This window comes from Lupinus angustifolius, unplaced genomic scaffold (genome assembly GCF_001865875.1).
Source record: "Lupinus angustifolius cultivar Tanjil unplaced genomic scaffold, LupAngTanjil_v1.0 Scaffold_162_1, whole genome shotgun sequence".
NCBI lineage: Eukaryota > Viridiplantae > Streptophyta > Magnoliopsida > Fabales > Fabaceae > Lupinus > Lupinus angustifolius.
This window is the reverse complement of record NW_017728885.1, coordinates 310,686-329,953: the sequence shown is the minus strand read 5'-3', so window position 1 is coordinate 329,953 and position 19,268 is coordinate 310,686. Positions and strand designations below refer to the sequence as shown.

At 31.1% G+C, this 19,268-nt stretch overlaps 1 protein-coding gene across 1 annotated transcript; it reads left to right on the top strand.

Annotated features, from left to right (window-relative positions):
- The first annotated feature begins 1,580 nt into the window (after positions 1-1,580).
- LOC109342033 (ethylene-responsive transcription factor RAP2-7-like) lies at positions 1,581-4,975 on the top strand. Its single transcript, XM_019579992.1, has 8 exons — positions 1,581-2,353; positions 2,726-2,751; positions 3,039-3,069; positions 3,161-3,248; positions 3,362-3,510; positions 3,835-3,935; positions 4,193-4,326; positions 4,736-4,975. The coding sequence occupies exons 1-8, from the start codon at positions 1,854-1,856 to the stop codon at positions 4,973-4,975; spliced, it is 1,269 nt and encodes a 422-aa protein (XP_019435537.1). The 5' UTR covers positions 1,581-1,853.
- The last annotated feature ends 14,293 nt before the right edge of the window (positions 4,976-19,268 follow it).

The following is a 19,268-nucleotide window of genomic DNA, read 5'->3' as shown; positions in this document are numbered from 1 at the left end:
TAGTTGTTGGTTCAACATGACCATAAAAGTTTGAAGAACTTTGGTGAGTTGCTAGCTAATCATTGGCACTCTAACGCAACCAACCAAAAAGTTTCCAACCTTAAAAGACTAATAATTAAATAATATTATCAATATTAAATAATATTTCCAAATAACTACAGAGAAGCTTTCCTTTATAAATAATATATAATAATAATAATAATAATGTATAATAATAATATAATATATTGCTATAAATAATTACAAAGAGAGGTTGATTAAGAAAAATAAAATACACAATTATTGTTATACATTAATCATCATTGTTCAAAATATTTGTTCACTAGAATAATTAATAAAAACTAATGCAAAAGAGAAAAAACATATTTGTTTTGTAGAAGACAAAAAAGAACATGTACTACATTGAAACAAAATACAAAAAACCAATATTAGTTGGCATAGAATAAATTAAGCACGTTTATTATTATTATCATTATTATTATTATTTCAGTTAAAAAAGAGGATTTTTAGGACCAAATTATAAATAATTTAAAGTTTAGTGATATAATTATAATAGTAAATTTCGAGGATCCAATTACAAATGATTTTAATATTTATGAACCTAATTACAAATTTACATTTTGGCAACTCTTTGAAAATTACTAAACGGTTCATAGACTTACATAATAATTATTATATATTAATATTCCATGATTAAGATAGGAAAATTTGGAAAAATCAAAAGAAATAGAACATGTTTTTAATGATTTGTCTAACAAATGACCAATGATGTTAAAACTGGACCGGATCGACCGATTCAACTAGAAAACTGGTGAACGGGACCTCTAACAGGTACAAAATGATTGTTGTACCAGGTAAACAATAAAACTGGTGGAAACTGAGCCAAACCGATCGATTTTGATCAAAACTGATGAATTGGTCGGAATATGAGTGTAGCGGCCAGTTGCTTCAGACTTTGAAGCAGTTTAGGAAGTTCACAAACAGGATGCGATCGAAGATAGTAATTCTAAAATTCGATACTAGTAAAATAATACAAAAACTAGGAAGTGAAATCAAATAAAGAAAAAAAAGGGAAGATGAGAGAAGAGAAATAGTTGGATGAATAATAAGTAATTGGAGGAATGAAAAGTGAATATCTTGGATTGATGATGAAATTGTGCATACCGTTGAATGAAAAGAAACCCTAAAAATGGTTGGTGTGGGAAAAGGGGGAAAATCAAAGACATAGAAACAAGTAAAATGATGTTGGGTTTTTTAATTTAACTAGATATGTGGTTTAATTATTAAATCACATGTTGAAACACTATACCACTATATTATTACTTTGACCATTTTAATAACCAATAGGGTATTAATAATATTGAACAAATCAATTACATTTAATACATTAATTTGTCGATTATTAATAATATCTAGTTTTCAACTATTTTTATCCATATGGTTACTTTAGTTTCGAACATTTATGATTACAAATTATCCATCTTTAAGTTTATGCATGGAGTGATTCCATGTCATCTACCTATCCCGTATCTATATATAAACAGCATGTGCATATTATGTTCTCACACTTGGCACTTACCAATATATTTCAATCCAAGTCCTTTTGTCCTAGGACAAGTTTCTATTCTTCTCTTTTTCTGCATTGTTTTTTGTGTACTCTTCCTCTACCTTCACCATAATTTACTATATCTTCTTCTGCTATACCTAACCTTTAAAAGGAGCATAAATATTATTTTTTTAACTCCTAGTTTAGTTTAAAAAAGTGTTTAATTTTCTATGCACAAGTACATGATTTTACATTAAAAGGATATTATTTGAGAAGCATAAGCTGATAAAACTGAGCTTTTCAAAACATGGCTATGTTTGATCTCAATTATGACATTATCCATATTGATAGTAACTCAACTTGTTCTAAAGAGTTGGTGCAACTTCAAAGTTTTCCATCCAAAATATCACATTCTGGGGCATCCAAATCCTCAATTGTGATTAATCCTATGGAGGAAGATTCCTCAAACAATTCTTCACCCTTCATTTTTGATATAATGAAGAAAAGAACAGATGGAAATGAAAGGAACAAGGGAGTGGAAAACATAGCACAAGAGCAAGAGAGAGTTACTATGACCCTTTTCCCTGTGACTGCAGATAGAGGAGGAAGAGTTTCTGATATGAACAAGAGAAAAACTGAATGGTTGAACCTGTCCTTTGCTGAACACAATGGACAAAATGAACTGAAAACCTTGCATCAGAAGCAACCTCAAATCAAGAAAGGAAGGAGAGGACCAAGGTCTAGAAGCTCACAGTTCCGGGGTGTAACCTTTTACCGCAGGACTGGTAGATGGGAGTCACATATATGGTACGTCTTACAGTTAGAGGCTAATTTAGTGTTTTAAATTGCATTTCGTAACCGTAATTGTGGTCGTAATGTTACGGTTTCAGGAGTTTGCCCTAACCATAACTGCAATTTAAAACACTAGTATGTAATATGTTTTAAGAAATGTAAAATAATATATCCTCCTAATATATTTAACTAAAAATTTCTGCCGACTATATAAAATTACATGTTTTTGTGGTATTACCAAGTTAATGAATTTTTACGACTAATTTGTTAGGAGGATATTGAATTACTCTTTGAAAAAACATGCATCACCCTATTAAATTTTTTTGGTGTTGAAATTTGTTTGTGGGTCTCACTTCATTGAATTCCTGATTCTGATTGTGACTGCAGGGATTGTGGGAAGCAAGTTTATTTGGGTGAGTAGATATCTACTTTTTTTGGTTGGTGTTGTTTTGATTTAAGAATAATCCCACTCTCACATACTATGCACATATCATTTTCAGTTTGCAAAATTTTCACTATTATATTTATCCGACCATGTTATTTTGTACACATGATTCTGTTATACAACCCCATATTGGAATGTGACATGCACCTTGTAGCATTTTCCTTTGATTAAATCCTTGGTCGGAACCTATTTAAGTGGCTGTTTTTTCTGTCTCTTTTTGGTCCCTTTTGATTGATAAATTGATAATTTTGTTAGGTGGATTTGACACTGCTCATGCTGCAGCAAGGTGGGGACTACTCTTTTGAATGCATCTATATTTTTTGTTTAAATTTCCATGATATTTTTATTGAAAAAGCTTGATGTTCTTATCTATACAGAGCTTATGATAAGGCTGCAATTAAGTTTAGTGGAGTTGATGCAGATATAAACTTTGATTTGAGTGATTATGATGAGGATATGAAGCAGGTAATAGAGGGAGGAAAACAAAAAAAGTTGAACAATCCTAACATATTTCTATGTGAATCTATTATTTTATGTGGATTTAATTCATAGGAATATATTATTTGATTGTGATGTAGATGAATAATTTGAGTAAGGAAGAATTTGTTCTTCTACTTCGTCGACAAATGTATGGAATTTCAAGGGCAACTTCAGCATATAGACGTTTATTAGCTCTTCACAAATTTGGTCAAGGAGATGCAAAAATGGGCACTTTTGTTGGCACAAGGTCATAAATATTGTTTCAAGCAATAAATCTTATTTTAAATTTCAGTCATATGGTATATTTTTATGTAAATGTGTACACATAACTCATACTTTCTTATCAACATTTCCTAGCATGGAACATGGATAAGTTCTTTTTGCATTCTATTCTAGTAAGAATGACATGTGGCACCTAAGTTTTTTGAATTAAAAATAAATATTACAAAATTAAAATTTGGCAGTTATTCTATAGGATCATAATAAATTTATGTACATAGCATAGAGTAACATATGATAAAAGGAGTTTAATCTAATGGAGATTTTTGTATATTACATTTTTTGCATACAGATTTTGTCAAAAGCAACCCATCAAGTGTGATGATAGACTAGTGTCGACCAACCTCAAGCCTATCTATAATGGAGAGATAATTGCAAATTATAGCAAAGGAGGTATAAAGTGGTGTTTGGCTTGCTCACTTTTTATTTATCCAAAAAATATTAGTATGTTAGTAGTTTTATTTTAGGTGAGATTCAAACTCATAACCTCTTTTATTCTTTTCCTTAAACCCTTCACCTCATTGAACTACTTTATGACTACCTCTTTTGGCTTGCTCAGAATTTTTTTCTTTATGCTTTTCTTTCTCTTCTAGTTTTCTTATCATGTGTGACAAAAAGATAGAACACTGTCTCATTAATAATTAATGCAGGCACTTGTCATAATCTTGATTTGAGCCTAGGAATTTCTCCATCTTATTCTAAACAACAGAGGGTTAATGATTCTGCGGGACAGTTATCCTTTGGATATATAGCTCCTGAGATAACCCAACAAAGGGAAACAAAGGTATCAGTCTTTCTTTTCCTTCTTATTGCAGTGTTAAAAAGTTTTCACTTTGAAAAAGGAGAAAATTACCACTTTTGTCCTCCATTATGCATAGTTTATAAATAGTTGAATTTTAAAATAGAGTTTAATATTTATGCATTGTCAATATAAAGATTTATACACAGTTAATATATAATTCATCATTCAATTGCATTACTTTATTTTTTCTGAAGAGTCAACGATGATAAAATATAAACGGTAAATTATATAGTAACAATATATAAAACTTATACACTATCCGTGTAACATATTTTCTCTTTATAATAACTATAAATTCACACAAGTGGTGTATGCATGTACTTGATTAACATAATCAAAATTATACCAAAAACATTTATCTTTAGAATCTTATATCATCTCTGAATATCAGGAGAAGAATGGGCTAGGAAATGTTCCATTGCAAAGATTCTCAAACTTGGGTACAAGGCAACTTTGCAGCAATATCAACATTGCATCAGGGAGGTTGTTATCTAATGCTGCATCTTCAGGATACTTCCTTAATAATAGCAATGTTTCATCAGCCATACATCCAATTACAACACATGATAGTTCTGCTTACAATTTTTGCACTGGCTCAGCCACAAAATCCTCATTTAACTCCCCAAGTTGATAGGGTCAGAGTAGTTGCTGTATTATAAATTCTATCCTCAATATGTTGGGTTAATGAATGTATTGAATAATCATGATCATCATTAAATAATAATGCCAAGCATTGATTACTGTGGCCACCTTCTACATTCATTATCATTAATATGATATCAAATTCAGTTACAGGTTCACATCCTGGAGATACAATCTATCCAAAGTTGTATACATCTATTTTCCTCAAACTCAATTAGATAAGAGTCCGGTGCATTGAGCCATCTTTCTTGATATCAAATATAGTATTCTGGCAATGGTGACATAAACAAGCCCATATGGCTATATGAGTCTATTATGTACGTGTGAAGGAGGATTTAATTGTATGAATAAAAAGTAGGTCATGTTTTATATGAAATCGTACTGTTTCTGTGTCATGTTTTATATACTGAAATAGTATTGTTTAAGTACCCTCTCCGACGGTTTCCATCAAAGAAAACACTTTCAAAGGTAACTAAAAATAGTTGGGAGAAAACAGGATATAAGATCACAAAATAATTATAATAAGACAGTCCCAAAAAGTGTAGAATAGGTAAACCATGCAATAGCTAAAAATAGTTGTTTTCAAATAATGCCAATAATTTTAAAAATAAAATGATTTGATTCAGAACAAAAGAAAATCAGATGATATTACAAGAGCTCATTCTATTCTCAGTTCTATACAAGCCTATATAGCATTGTAAGGAAATTTACGGTTATAAATAGTTGGACTATTTTATTATACTTTTGGTATAACTTTCTAATTTATTACAAAAAATAGTGTACTTTTTAGAGAAGTAATATTTTATATATACGATTTCTACATTTAAACCCGTAGAGGCGTCACTTCTTTATCTTTTTAAACTACTTGTGGCTAAAATTCATAATTTTACTTTTTTATATTTATTTTTTAAAATAGTATTTCATAGGGAAGATTTCATTCATTCTCTTTCCTCCTACAAATATTCTATTTGCTAACAACATTTTTGTTACTTTTTATTTTTAGTTACGATGTTTTTAAATAAATAAATTGAACTTTGTACATTAGTAATAGTTTTACTGTGTAGTGGTTATTGTTGTAGGTGTTGAATCATATATCTCTACTCTAGTATTTAAAACACTACCATTTGATTAGTGATTATTGAGTAAATTTGTTATTAATATATAATGACCAGTTTATTTATTTAAGTAACTAAAAATAAAAGAATGAAAATTGTGATTAAGAACCATGATTTAAAAAAAAAATGTAAAATTGCGGATTGTGACAATAAGTTTAAAAATTATCTATATAAAAATATTAACTCTATCATATAAAAGTATAAACATAGAAATCATGCACATGAAGTACGACTTATTTAATAATAAACCAAAAAGTTACTCTAAAGATGTAATAAAATAGTCAAATTACTTTTGTGATATATATTTCCCCCAAGTATCTAACCCAATTAGACAATCCATCACCCTCCACACATGTCCACCAAATCCCACACTCAACAACATCCTTAATTTTTAACTTGTGGTCCTTGCACTTTTTCCCTAAATATATAATTGATACACTTTTGGATTGTGTTATATATATGAGTTTAAAATCTATACACTATCAGCATATCATCTATTATTGATTTGTATTTTTTTTAAGAGTCAATGATAATTAACAAATCAATGGTGGATGATTTAGTGACAGTATAAAAAACACTTACACTGTTAATGTATACATATTAAATCCTATATATATTATACGTTATTACACTAATTTGGGGGTGGCTGAGCTAGTGGAAGTTTAGTGCAGCTTAGTTTTAAGTAGTTTTAATATATTTGGCGTGGAGGCGCTTGATGGATGTTGAGATTCACCAATGAAACTTATTATTTTCATTCTCAAGGGTTAAGGAAATGTATGAATGACTATAGTATATATCCTCAACCAAAATAACCCTCTCGATTTATTTGGTTCCATAATTTTTCAAAAACTTGGAAATTGTGTCAAAAATGAGTATGGCTTCCTTCCAGTATTGAAGATGCCAATACATAGGTTAGATTCATACACATAACAAAAATAAAATTTCATGAATCTAAATTTTTATTTTTTAAAATTAAATATTTTAAAGAATTATTCTATCTTATATTCCCTGTACTGAAGAGGAATCCATCTCATCAAATAGATTCCCAAGCCGATAAAAAAATAGGATTGCTAAAAGTAACCCGACCACCCCAAGCTAACCCAAAAAAGTTATATTTACTTGGTAAAGTTAAATGAATTAACAAATATAATACACAATCTTACAAATAATCATGAAAAAAGCATGTAAATGTCATACTATTTTCAACAACTATTGATCCATAATTTTAATTTAAAATACTAAATATTCAATTTTTATATAATTCATGTTTGAAAATTGAAATGTTTTTTTCGTGGCAATATACTTTATATAATTGTTTTTGTATTAGTTGTAATTTAAATTATATTTTTTTATCTTTACAGATGAAGCAAGAATATGGCATAAATGAGGCCGAATTTGAAGCCAACCAACCAAATGAAGACAAGAAAATGATAAAAATAATAATTAATGTTGTCTAGTTGAAGGAAGCTTCGGTGAAGCTTATGAAGAAGAAACAATTAAAAAGAGAGAAAAATAATGTAAAGAAAAGAAAACGTTTGGTGGCACTGAAAGAAAATGAGTGATTGGATAGGAAGATAAATAAGTAGATGATTGACAAACTATGCAAAGCAAAACTATTATTATTAATTTAAAAAGGTTTCATAGTTAATTCAGACAAACATTAAAAATAAAGTAAAGATATTAAAGTTCCAATATATTAGCCCTGGGATGTGGTGCTTCTTGGCACTAGGTCACACCTTGATGTGTCACGACAAAGAGAGAAATATATATACAATGACATGGGCAAAAATTTTATATTATAAATATATTATTTTTCATTTTTATTTAATTATAATTGATTCTTAAAAATAAGTAACGTAAATAAATAATGAATATTATATAATTTTTTACTCACAATACATAAGTATTACACTTTAAGACGAAATTGAGTTTCCTAGATGGTTGGCACAAAAAAATGATAGATCTAATGGATTTTAAATATATGTCTAGGTCTCAAATTTGATGAGGGAACTAGTTCATGAATGGCTAAGATGGTTGTGGAGGAACTACGAACGTAGTGGTTCACCATTGAAGCTTTGTATTTCCAGATTCGTGTGGGGTATGTAAATCATAGATTAATTGGTCCTAGTATACTTAAACAAAGTGAATTAGGATTAAAAATGGCCTAAGTTAACCCTTTTTTTTTGCATTAAGTTTTATTGAGTTGGTCAGATTAATGGGCCAGTACTCGAGTCTGTATATAATTGATTAGGATTAACAATAAAGAAATATTTGACATCATTATCAATATTGTTGCAAGAGTAACTCATTAAGTGAAGTTGAATTGAATGCAAATTAAAGCAAGACAATTATATGAAGACAAAAAAAGTGATAGAAAATTTCATTAAATGTTGTGCAGCTCTAGGAAATTTCCTCGATGCTTACCTAGTGGGAACAATACAAAGGAAAGAAAATCTAATGTACGTGTTGGCCTTATATTCACTAATATGCATAATCAATTGTTGTGATTATTGTATTTAATATTTATTTCAAGCAGTCATAAATATTAGTAAAGTTCATTGTCGAAATTAATGGCACGAAAGTGATATAATTAACAATATGTCCTTGAGAACATTCCCCATATTCAGCTGCCTCCAAATGTATTACTCTTTACATTTCCTTATACAAATCACAAAAAAATATTTTTTTGGTACTACTAAGGATCATATTTTTGATTAAGGAACTAATTTTTTTTGGAGTTTGTAGTTGTCCCTTCCAAATAAGTATTGCTCACATGAATTGATTGTAATAAATAATTGTTTAATATTTTTTATTTATTCTATACTTTTATTAATTTAGTTTGAGAAATGTGTGATTTTTGCTTTGTTTCCTTATGTTAAGCTTGGTAGAAATTTTCTTCAACTACATAGCATGAAATTTTTCTTCACATTCTAGTCTTAACTTGGTTAGTTGGTTTTGCATTTAATTTGTCTATGGTTGGTGGGTTCTTGCTTCATGTTGTTGATAAAGATGTTATATTTTCATCCCATTTAAATATTAAATAGTTAAGATGCATGTGCGTTGCGCAGCTTTGTCAATATATTAAATTTATAAAAAAAATATTTCTATAAAATTTGTATAAATGATGAAAATATGTATAAATGATAAAAAAATGTATATTAAGTTAGTTTATTTGTTTCCTTTTATTAGAAAATTTAGACGTGGTTATAGTAAAAGAATTTGGTGAGAAATGATCGTGTTTGTCATTTTTTAATTAAAGAAAACATGAAATAAATCAAAGGTAGCTTCTATTTTCTATTAAGGAAACTCAACATTTATTATAGACTATATTGTAGTGTGATCTGCAATTATCTTTGTAATTAACTATAAGAATTCTTAACCCCTTGCGATAAAGTTCCCTTGATAGTACAACATATTTAAAATTGTCCATAACAAAATATTATGATTTGACAAATGACCCTACACAATTCATTAAGCCGCCTTAACTTTTGTTTATTGTCACTACGTAGTAGATTTTTATTAAACTTAGTTTCTTCTAAGAAAAAAATGTAATTTAGGGTTATTTTTTGATAAAACTATTTGTGGGTTAAATAATTATCATTACGCCAAATATTGTAATAAACAACGATCATTCAAGAGTGCAATTTTGAACGATGCTGTTAAAAATGAGGCGGAAGAACATCAACAGCGCATAATAAAGCAGACGCTGTCAATTTGTGTAACTTCAACAGCGCATTCTTGACAATACGCTGTTGAACATCAGTAACGTTAACGCTGACTTGAATGATTTATTTTTAACAGCGCATTTGATAGAAAGCGTTGTTGATGTAAATATATGCAACAACGCATATTTAAGGAAGCGCTGTTGAAGATGACATAGTAACCGCACTTGCTTAATTATGCGATGTTGATGTTTTACGACTTTTTAAGCGTCCGAGAAATTAATGGTGGAGTATTTATGTGTCTCTTTGTTTGCTGAAATATTAATGGTTGAGTGATTATGCGTTTCTTGCTTGTTGAAATATTAATGGTTGAGTTGTTATACGTCTTTTCGTTTGTTGAAATATTAATGGTTGTTCTATAAATATTGTGGTTCACTCAATGTTCTATTTCATCAGTAAGCTAAGAGCCTAAGAGTATGTGTTTCTATAAGAGTATGTTCATGAAGATAGGAGGAACAAAATACAAAGTAGTAAAAAATAGAGCAATATTGCAAAGAGTGAAAAAGAGAAAAAACACCCAGATTTGTATAGAGGAGTCGAGGAAAAACTTGTGTTTTTGTTTCAGAATCATGTCAAGGAGGTCTTTAACAACTTTTGATTTTGCAAAAGGATTTAACAACTTTTGATTTTGCAAAAGGACCCCAGATTTCAAAAGGAAGGTGACTGTTATACAAGATTTGCATGAGATGAAGATTTAGTTGATTAATCTCCTTCATTTGCAATTGAAAGGAAATAAAAGGAAAAGGGGATGAATAAATTATTTTTCTTCATCTTCAATTGATTTCATTTGCAATTGTGGACAAGATTAATTTGTAAAGTATTGACTTTAGTTCATTGTGTTCTTTCAATTTTTAAATCGGTCCCAGATTTCAGAAGGAAAGTGGCTGTTATACAAGATTTGCGTGAGATGAAGATTTAATTCATTGATCTCTTTCAATTGAACCGAAATAAAAGGAAAAATGGGATCAATGAATTATTTTTCTTCATCATCTGCAACAATTCCTTAAGTTCATTGATTTCCTTCACGACAGAAGGACCGAGATTTTAAAAGGAAATCAATGAACTGTTATACAAGATTTGTGTAGAAGAAAAATGGCCCAGATTAATGAATTATTTAATTCATTCAGCTCTTTCATTTTTCAAAACGGTCTCAGATCAATGAAGTATTGTATAGAGGAGTCGAGGAAAAAATTATTTACTTCATTGATATTATTTTCATTGTATTCTTCATCTGCCAAATTATTTAGTTCATTATATTCGCATGTACCAAATTATTTAGTTCATTAGAATGTATTTTATGTCTCTGAATGAATAATAAAACAATTATTTTGGATGTTGATTTATGTTTTTTTGTTAATTATGTGGATGATTATTCTCTTTAATACTTTTGCATTGTTCCTTATTAATAAACACAATAAACAAATTATCAATATTTAATAAATACAAAAACAAATTAACAAAATGTAATGTTTAATATTTTATCCAGTTTCGTATTAATAAACACAATTATATAATAATAATCTACTTCATGACAACTTCATGTTAATTTACGTAAATTCATGTTGTATAAATATTTTCCAGTTATATAAATGTTAATTTAACAGCGCATAACTACGAATACGCTATTAATTTGTAAAATGAGTTCAGTTTAACAACGCATAATTAGGAATGCATTGTCAATTAGGTTCTATTCAACAACAAATAATTCAGATAGCGCTGTAAATTAAATTCTATTCAACATCGCTACTGTTAAGTGCCAAATTGTAGTAAAATTGTACATGATTTGTGGGGCACTTAGTATGCATTTATGTTATAATTGTGTACAATTCCTGATAACTTAGTTAATCTTGCTCTGTTTAGGAATTTATTGTGTTTTTGTTGTTTCAGGTTAATAAATAAAGAAAAGAGGAGAAAAAGAAGAAGGGTGAAGATTCTAAATACTGCAAGTCTCGCCTAAGCGAGGAAAGAGTCGCTCAAGCGACAAATAAGAGAAAAAGCACCAAAATACCTGATGCCTCTCGCTCAAGCGAAGGACTCTCGCCCAAGCGAAGGGTCCTGGCTCAAGCGAGGTAATGGGCGACAATTCACCAATTGCTTCTGTTGATCTTCGCTCAACTGAAGGACACCTCGCCCAAGCGAGGTGCTCAAGCCTGGGAATCTCTTGGATCCTCGCCCAAGCGAGAATATTTAGCTTGGGCGAGAGTATGGAAGTTGGAAGTAGAAGTAGCGGTTTCAGAATGGAAAGGGACAATTCACTCATTTTTAGAAAAGAACTTTGGGCACGAAATAGAGGGAAAAGAAGATAGAAATCGTGGAAACGATTCTATTACACACTTTATTTGTATTAGTTCATGATTTAAGCATTGTAATAGCGAGGATGAGTGGCTAGTTCTTCGTAGTTGGGATTCGAAATGTAATCTTCTTAACTTTTGTACTCCTGGATTCAAGTCTATATTATTGTTATTTGATGTTGGAAAGTTTGTTCCATATTTATTGCATGATTTCAATTAGCTACAGATTTCATGATTAAAGGTTCAAGTTTAACTGGGAAGTTAAACTTGATACTGGATCTGAATTTGCTTTCTTTCTACATGGTTGATCTAGGGATGGACAATGGTGTAGGAATTGCTTTTACGTTTGAGTTTAATGCAAGTTAATCACCCAACTATCTGTGGAATTGGAAGTTGAGTGATTACCTAAGAATGTTACAATCAGGGGACTGATGTAATTGATTTATGAAAAATGTGCAACAAATTCAGTAACTTCACAAGTTATTGAGAATTGAATCCAAGGATGTATAAAGGGAAAGAATGATGAGTTTCGATCCCAACCATTTTTATCTTATTACCTAAAATCGTTTATTCAAGTTATTAGTTCTAAAAACCAATGCAAATTTATCAACCAAATCTTATATATAATTGCTCAATTGATTTTTGTATGAATTAGTATAAATTCACTCTGCTCCCTGAGGACGATATCCCGGTACTTTACCGAATTTTATTACTTGCACGATACAGTACACTTGTCGTTACATAAATATCTAACAGCTACATCTCGGTAGCGTTGTTGATGTGTTAATGAAAATAAGTAGTAAACAGATGGATACGCAACAATAGCACAATCCTTAATATGCGATGTTGATACAACAACGCAACATTAAATATGCATTGTGGAAGAGGTCGTGTTCATAAAATGAGTAGTGTACAATTGGATACACAACAACAACCAATCGTTAATATGCTAGAGAAATGTGAGTGTATAGGTTCAAGTATTGTATGTATATATATGAGGTAAATTATATTTTCTTAACTTCTCACTTTTGCATGGCGGTGTGTTATAATTAACTAACATTTGTGTTATATATATTAGGTACTTGTATGAAAATTTTATTAAGGTAAATAAGAAAAATGTGATGTTCATATCCCCACACCTTAGCGCTTTGATGTTGCACGAAAAAAATGAGATTGGGGAAAAAACAGAACAACTTACAGATAATCTCATCCATCACAAAGAAGATGCATATTTATTTCTTGCACCTTTTAATACCGGATGAACATTTTGTAATTGTCTTTTATATTTCTTTCTCTAGTATGTTTGTTGTGCTTAACATTTCCTAACCATGTAAATATGTTTTGTTAGGCAACATTGGGTTTTGGTTGCCATGAATCGGGTCAATAAAGAAATATACTATTTTGACTCATTGGCACATGGTGATATGAACAACTACGCCGCTATGAAAGAGATGTTTTCTAAGTAATTGGAATACTCATTTAAACTTTTAGTTACACTTTCACTTTCCTAGTTGTTTATTAATTAAGTACATTTTCTATTGTTTAGTGTGGTGAAAGTTTACAAATTGAATAATCGTGGTAGAAACAAGTTACCAAATCCCAAAAAAATCAAGTGGACTCATATATAGGTATTGACACAAATCATCTCAAACAATTATATGTGTAATGACCAACTAATGTTATACTTATATGTTTACTTCATTTTAATTGTAGACCCTTTGCCAAACAAATGAGGTAGATTGCGGCTATTACATGCTGAAATTCATGAAGGAGATCATTCAGTAGTGGCCAACTAATAAAATCAAGTTTGTTGGCAAATTATATACAGATGACCAAGTCAACCAGATTAGAGAACAATGGTCAAAGTTTATACTTAATTTAGTTCGCAAATGATAGGTATAGTAGATTAGTTTTGCACAGATTGTAGCTTAGGGAATTCAATTAATGTTCAATGTAATCTATATGATTTGGTCTATGTAATATATGTTTATGTAAATAGTGTAATTAATATTCAATATATAAATTCAGTTGAAATTCAGTTGTGTTCATATAGTTGTCATTTGGTGTTTCTGTATGCATTCATTTTGTTGTTGTGTTCTGTTTCTGTATGCATCAAAATATTTTCTGTTGTGTGCACAACTTTGTAGAATTAGGAATAATGGTATTCAACAACACTTTTGTATGATTGCGTTATTGTTATACCCAGACAACAACATTTTTTTAATAATGCGTTGTTGATTACGTTGAATTCACCAACATCGTATTCTCAAAAAAGCACTGCTACTTTCATTGAATTCAACAACGCATGAACAAAAATGTGTTGTTGAATACTTATCTCTCATTCATTATCTTTTAGCTATACAATAGTGCATACGGTATGAAGCGGTGTCGATATGATCAAAACTATTTCCTCTGCACTTAATTGCTTAAAATAATGCTTAATCGATTAATTGTTGAATGTTATTTATTATCATTATTAATTGTTCTATATATTTAATTAATTGTCATTAATCGAATGTCATAACGTAATTACTAATTTGAATTTCATTAAAAAAAATGAATTAGTAAAAAAATTATTATATCTTCCACAACGTTTCCTTAAGATTGCGTTGTGGAACACTTACCTTCATATTTGAATGATGAGTTTTTCCATAGCATTTCCTTTAGGTTGCGCTGTTGATTAGGTATCATTGACAACACCTTCTTCATTATGCGCTGTTGAAGATACTATCAGACCTTAAAAAATTAAAATGTTCCCGCATTCTCACACATTCATCACCAATCCCAACACTCATTTACTCAGCAGCGAAACGCATTTACTCTCAAAATCGATTTCGAAAATCATTCAACCTCATCATCATTCATTATATTTTTTGTTAATAGAAAATGGATCGAAAATGAATGAGTGTCAATCGATTGACGAAGGAGTATGAAAAAGGAGTGAAATCATTTATCAGGTTTGCAATTGAGAATTCTGAAAACCCTAATAGTGCCAATCGATCGAAAATGGATGAGTGCCAATCGATTGACGAAGCAATCTATTCTCTACAGATAATGAACTTCAGGATCTACTTTTGTTAGTTGTCCTTGGATATACAAATGGGGACCTCTCAAACATGATTTTTAAACCTCAGCAGCATCAAAATCCTTAAGCCATTCACAATCACCTAGGCTAGCACCATTAGTGGACAAGCCACCCACATTCATAAAGATATCACTATCCATCTCAAATAAATTTATAGAAACCATGAACCAATACTGTCCATCCTTATATCGGAAGTTGGCATACAATTCTCTAATTAAAGCGGGGTATAGATTTCCCCTTAATTCCAGAAACATGACAGCTCCCTGAGCTTGTATACCTTGCGGAAATTCAAAGTTTTGTTCTGCCATCCAGGTTAGATCAGCATACCCTATGTAGGTTGGTTTCCTACCCTGAAACTTTGACAACCGAGTCTCCTGAAGTATGAGAGAGTAGTAGGGATCTCCACGGTCATGCCTCACACTTGGATTCGAAGATGAAGCAGTAGGAGGCCTACGAGTGCGTTGAGAAGTTGTCTTGAACCTCTTTGAACATCCTCTTTCCATTTTTGAGTAAAAATATCACCTTGATAATATCTTTCCTTCAGATCTTCCCAAACCTCAAGAGAAGTATCCAACAAAAGAATGTTTTGCAAGATTGCTTTGTCTATTGAGTGGTTGATCCAGGAAAGCACTAAAGTATTACATTTTGTCCCATGCTGCAAATGAAGGATATGTTGTACTGGGTTTTGGAAGAGATCAATACCATGACACAGTAAATGACCTTTTAACTCATTTGGAGTAATTCAGTTTGAGTAACAACATCTTATGCAAGGACATACAATTCTATTAGGGTTTTCAGAATTCTCAATTGCAAACCTGATAAATGATTTCACTCCTTTTTCACACTCCTTCGTCAATCGATTGGCACTCATCCATTTTCGATCAACAAAAAATATAATGAGAATAACAGTGTATGAGAGGAGATGAAGGATAAGGGAGGGAACCTAAGCTTAGGGTTTGGAATTGGGAATGAGGTTTCCTGGAAGATTTGAGAGAAAGTGGGATGAAATGAGGTGCAATATGGGTATAGGTGAGGTTTAATTCTGATTTTAAGCCAGAAATTCTGAATTTTGCTGTAGCTTCTGAGATTTAGAAAGAAAAAGAGGAAGAGAGGGTTTGAAAAATGGCAAAAACGCTACTGTTTCTAATTTGTCTGCTGCCTTTAATCGATTAAGAGGTGCATTTAATCGATTAATCATAGTTAAAATTCCAGATTTTCAGAGAAATGAGTCTAGGTAATCAATTAAAGTAGGACGTTAAGCGATTAACTTTCGTGAAAAATAAAATTTGGCTACTGGAACTCATTTTAATCGATTAAGAATTATGGTTAATCGATTAATTGACATCAGATTTTTAGAAACAAGAGGTTTTTGGGTTTTAAAAGCATGCAATGATTTCTAACATATATAAAGCAATTTTTAATCAAACACATATACATATAGAATTTATCATGCTAGATCATGAGTTACATTAGGAATATAATGCATTCAACAAATACACATTTTGAAGCATATAAGACATTTAACATGCGAAACACATAATAAAGTTTTAGACGATTTTAATCAAGAAAATTTTCATCAAAGATTCCAAGTTCTCTTCGAAGAACATAGAAAGTATCTCGTGAGAGGGGCTTGGTGAAAATATCAGCCAATTGCTTAGTAGTTTCAACAAATTCAAGCACACAATTGCCTTTCTGTATATGGTCACGCAAGAAGTGATGTCTAATTTCTATATGCTTGGTTCTCGAATGCAAAATGTGATTCATGGATAGGTTTATGGCACTTGTATTATCACATTTTATAGGGATCTTTTCTAGATTAAGTCCAAAGTCCTTAAGTTGCTGCTTCGTCCATAGGATTTGAGCGCAACAGACACTAGCGACAATGTATTCCGCTTCGGCGGTGGATAAAGCAACACAAGCTTGCTTTTTACTATGCCAAGCAACTAAGAAACTGCCTAGTAAGTGACAAGTTCCACTAGTGATCTTCCAATCCAACTTACATCCCGCAAAATCGGAATTCGAATAACCTACCTAGGATAATGAGATATCCCTAGGATACTATAATCCCATATTAGTTGTTCCTTTTAAATATCTCATAATGCGTTTAACATCAGTATAATGTGAATCTTTAGGAAATGCTTGAAATCTAGCACACATACAAACACTCATAGTTAAATATAATAATGAGCCGATAATCCCTCGATACTTGGTTACCTTGATAGCTTTTCCCTTTTTGTCTTTGTCTAGATAGCAAGCGAATGCCATAGGTGTTGAAGCTTCTTTACATTTTTCTATGTCGAACTTTTTCAGTAACTCCTTGCAGTATTTTGATTAATGAATGAAGATGCCACTTTCCATTTTTTTGATTTGTAGCCCAAGGAAGAAGGCCATCTCACCCATCATCGACATCTCAAATTCTCCTTGCATCATCTTAGAAAATTCTTTACATAGAATATCATTAGTAGATCTGAAAATTATATCATCAACATATATTTGAACTAATAATACATGATCATCTAATCTACGGATAAAGAGGGTAGTATCAACCATACCCCTCACGAACCCTTTTTCCAAAAGGAAAGAACTCAATCTATCATACCAAGCTTTAGAAGCTTGTTTCAGGCCATAAAGGGCCTTCTTGAGCTTATATACATGGTTCGAATATTTAAAATTTTCAAAGTCGGGAGGTTGATCAACATATACCTCCTCTTGAATGTAGCCATTCAGAAAGGCGCTCTTGACATCCATTTGAAAGAGCTTAAAGTACATAATCGATGCAAAGGATAGAAGCATCCTAGTGGCCTCTAATCTGGCTACATGAACATATGTCTCATCATAATCAATGTCTTCCTCCTGGTTATAGCCTTTGGCCACTAAGCGTGCTATATTTATTATGATCAAGCTAGATTCATCTAATTTGTTACGAAAGACCCATCTAATACCAATCATTGGATGTTCTTTCGGTTTAAGGACAAAGTCCCATACATTATTATGCTCGAACTGGTTTAGCTCTTCTTGCATAGCTATACCCCAGTGCACATCCTCAATGGCCTCATCGATGGTCTTTGGCTCAATTTGAAATACAAAAGCAATGAATTTACAAAAAATTACGTAAAGAGCTATGGGTTACCACCCCCGTAGTTATATCACCTATAACTTTGTCGAGTGGATGATCCTTCTTGGTTTTCCATGCGATCGACAGGTCTTGATGTTCATCTTGGACAATTTGCTCTGCTTCTTTTTCTTTGTCCTGGTCCATGCCCTTAGAGTATGCTTCTTCTAAAGCACCTATGACATCATCAAAAAATACATTTCTCTTCTCTTTTGGAGAAGATTCGTCAAAAATGGACATGTACAGACTCTTCTACTTGCATTGAATATTTATTAAAGACTCGATAAGCTTTACTATGCAATGAATACCCTAAAAATATTCCCTCATCAGATTTTGAGTCAAATTTTCCTAAAGCTCTCTTTCCATTATTTAAGATAAAGCATTTACAACCAAAAGCATGAAAATGAGCAATATTAGGTTTTCGGCCTTTTAAAAGTTCATAAGGAGTTTTTGAAAAAGTAGGTCTCAAGAGTATATGATTTAGCACATAGCAAGCTGTATGCACTGCATCAGCCCAAAAGTACTTATGAAACTTGCTTTCGTTCAGCATGGTTCTAGCAAGCTCCTCTAAGACTCGATTCTTCCTCTCAACAACTCCATTTTGTTGAGGGGTACGTGGGGCCAAAAATTGATGCATAATACCATAGTTATCACAAAATTTATCAAATTGATGGTTTTCAAATTCGCCACCATGATCAGATCGAATATATACTATTTTATGGTTAAATTGATTTTGGATTTGTTTGGCAAGGTTTATGAAAGACTTGAATGCATCACTCTTGGACGATAGAAATAGTGTCCATGTGAATCTTCAGATATCGTCAACAATTACTAAAGCATAAAAACTACCACCAAAACTCATGACCTGTGATGGTCCAAACAAGTCCATTTGGAGAAGCTCCAAGGTTCTTGTCGTAGATATCACATTCTTTTTACCAAAAGAGTTTTTAACTTGTT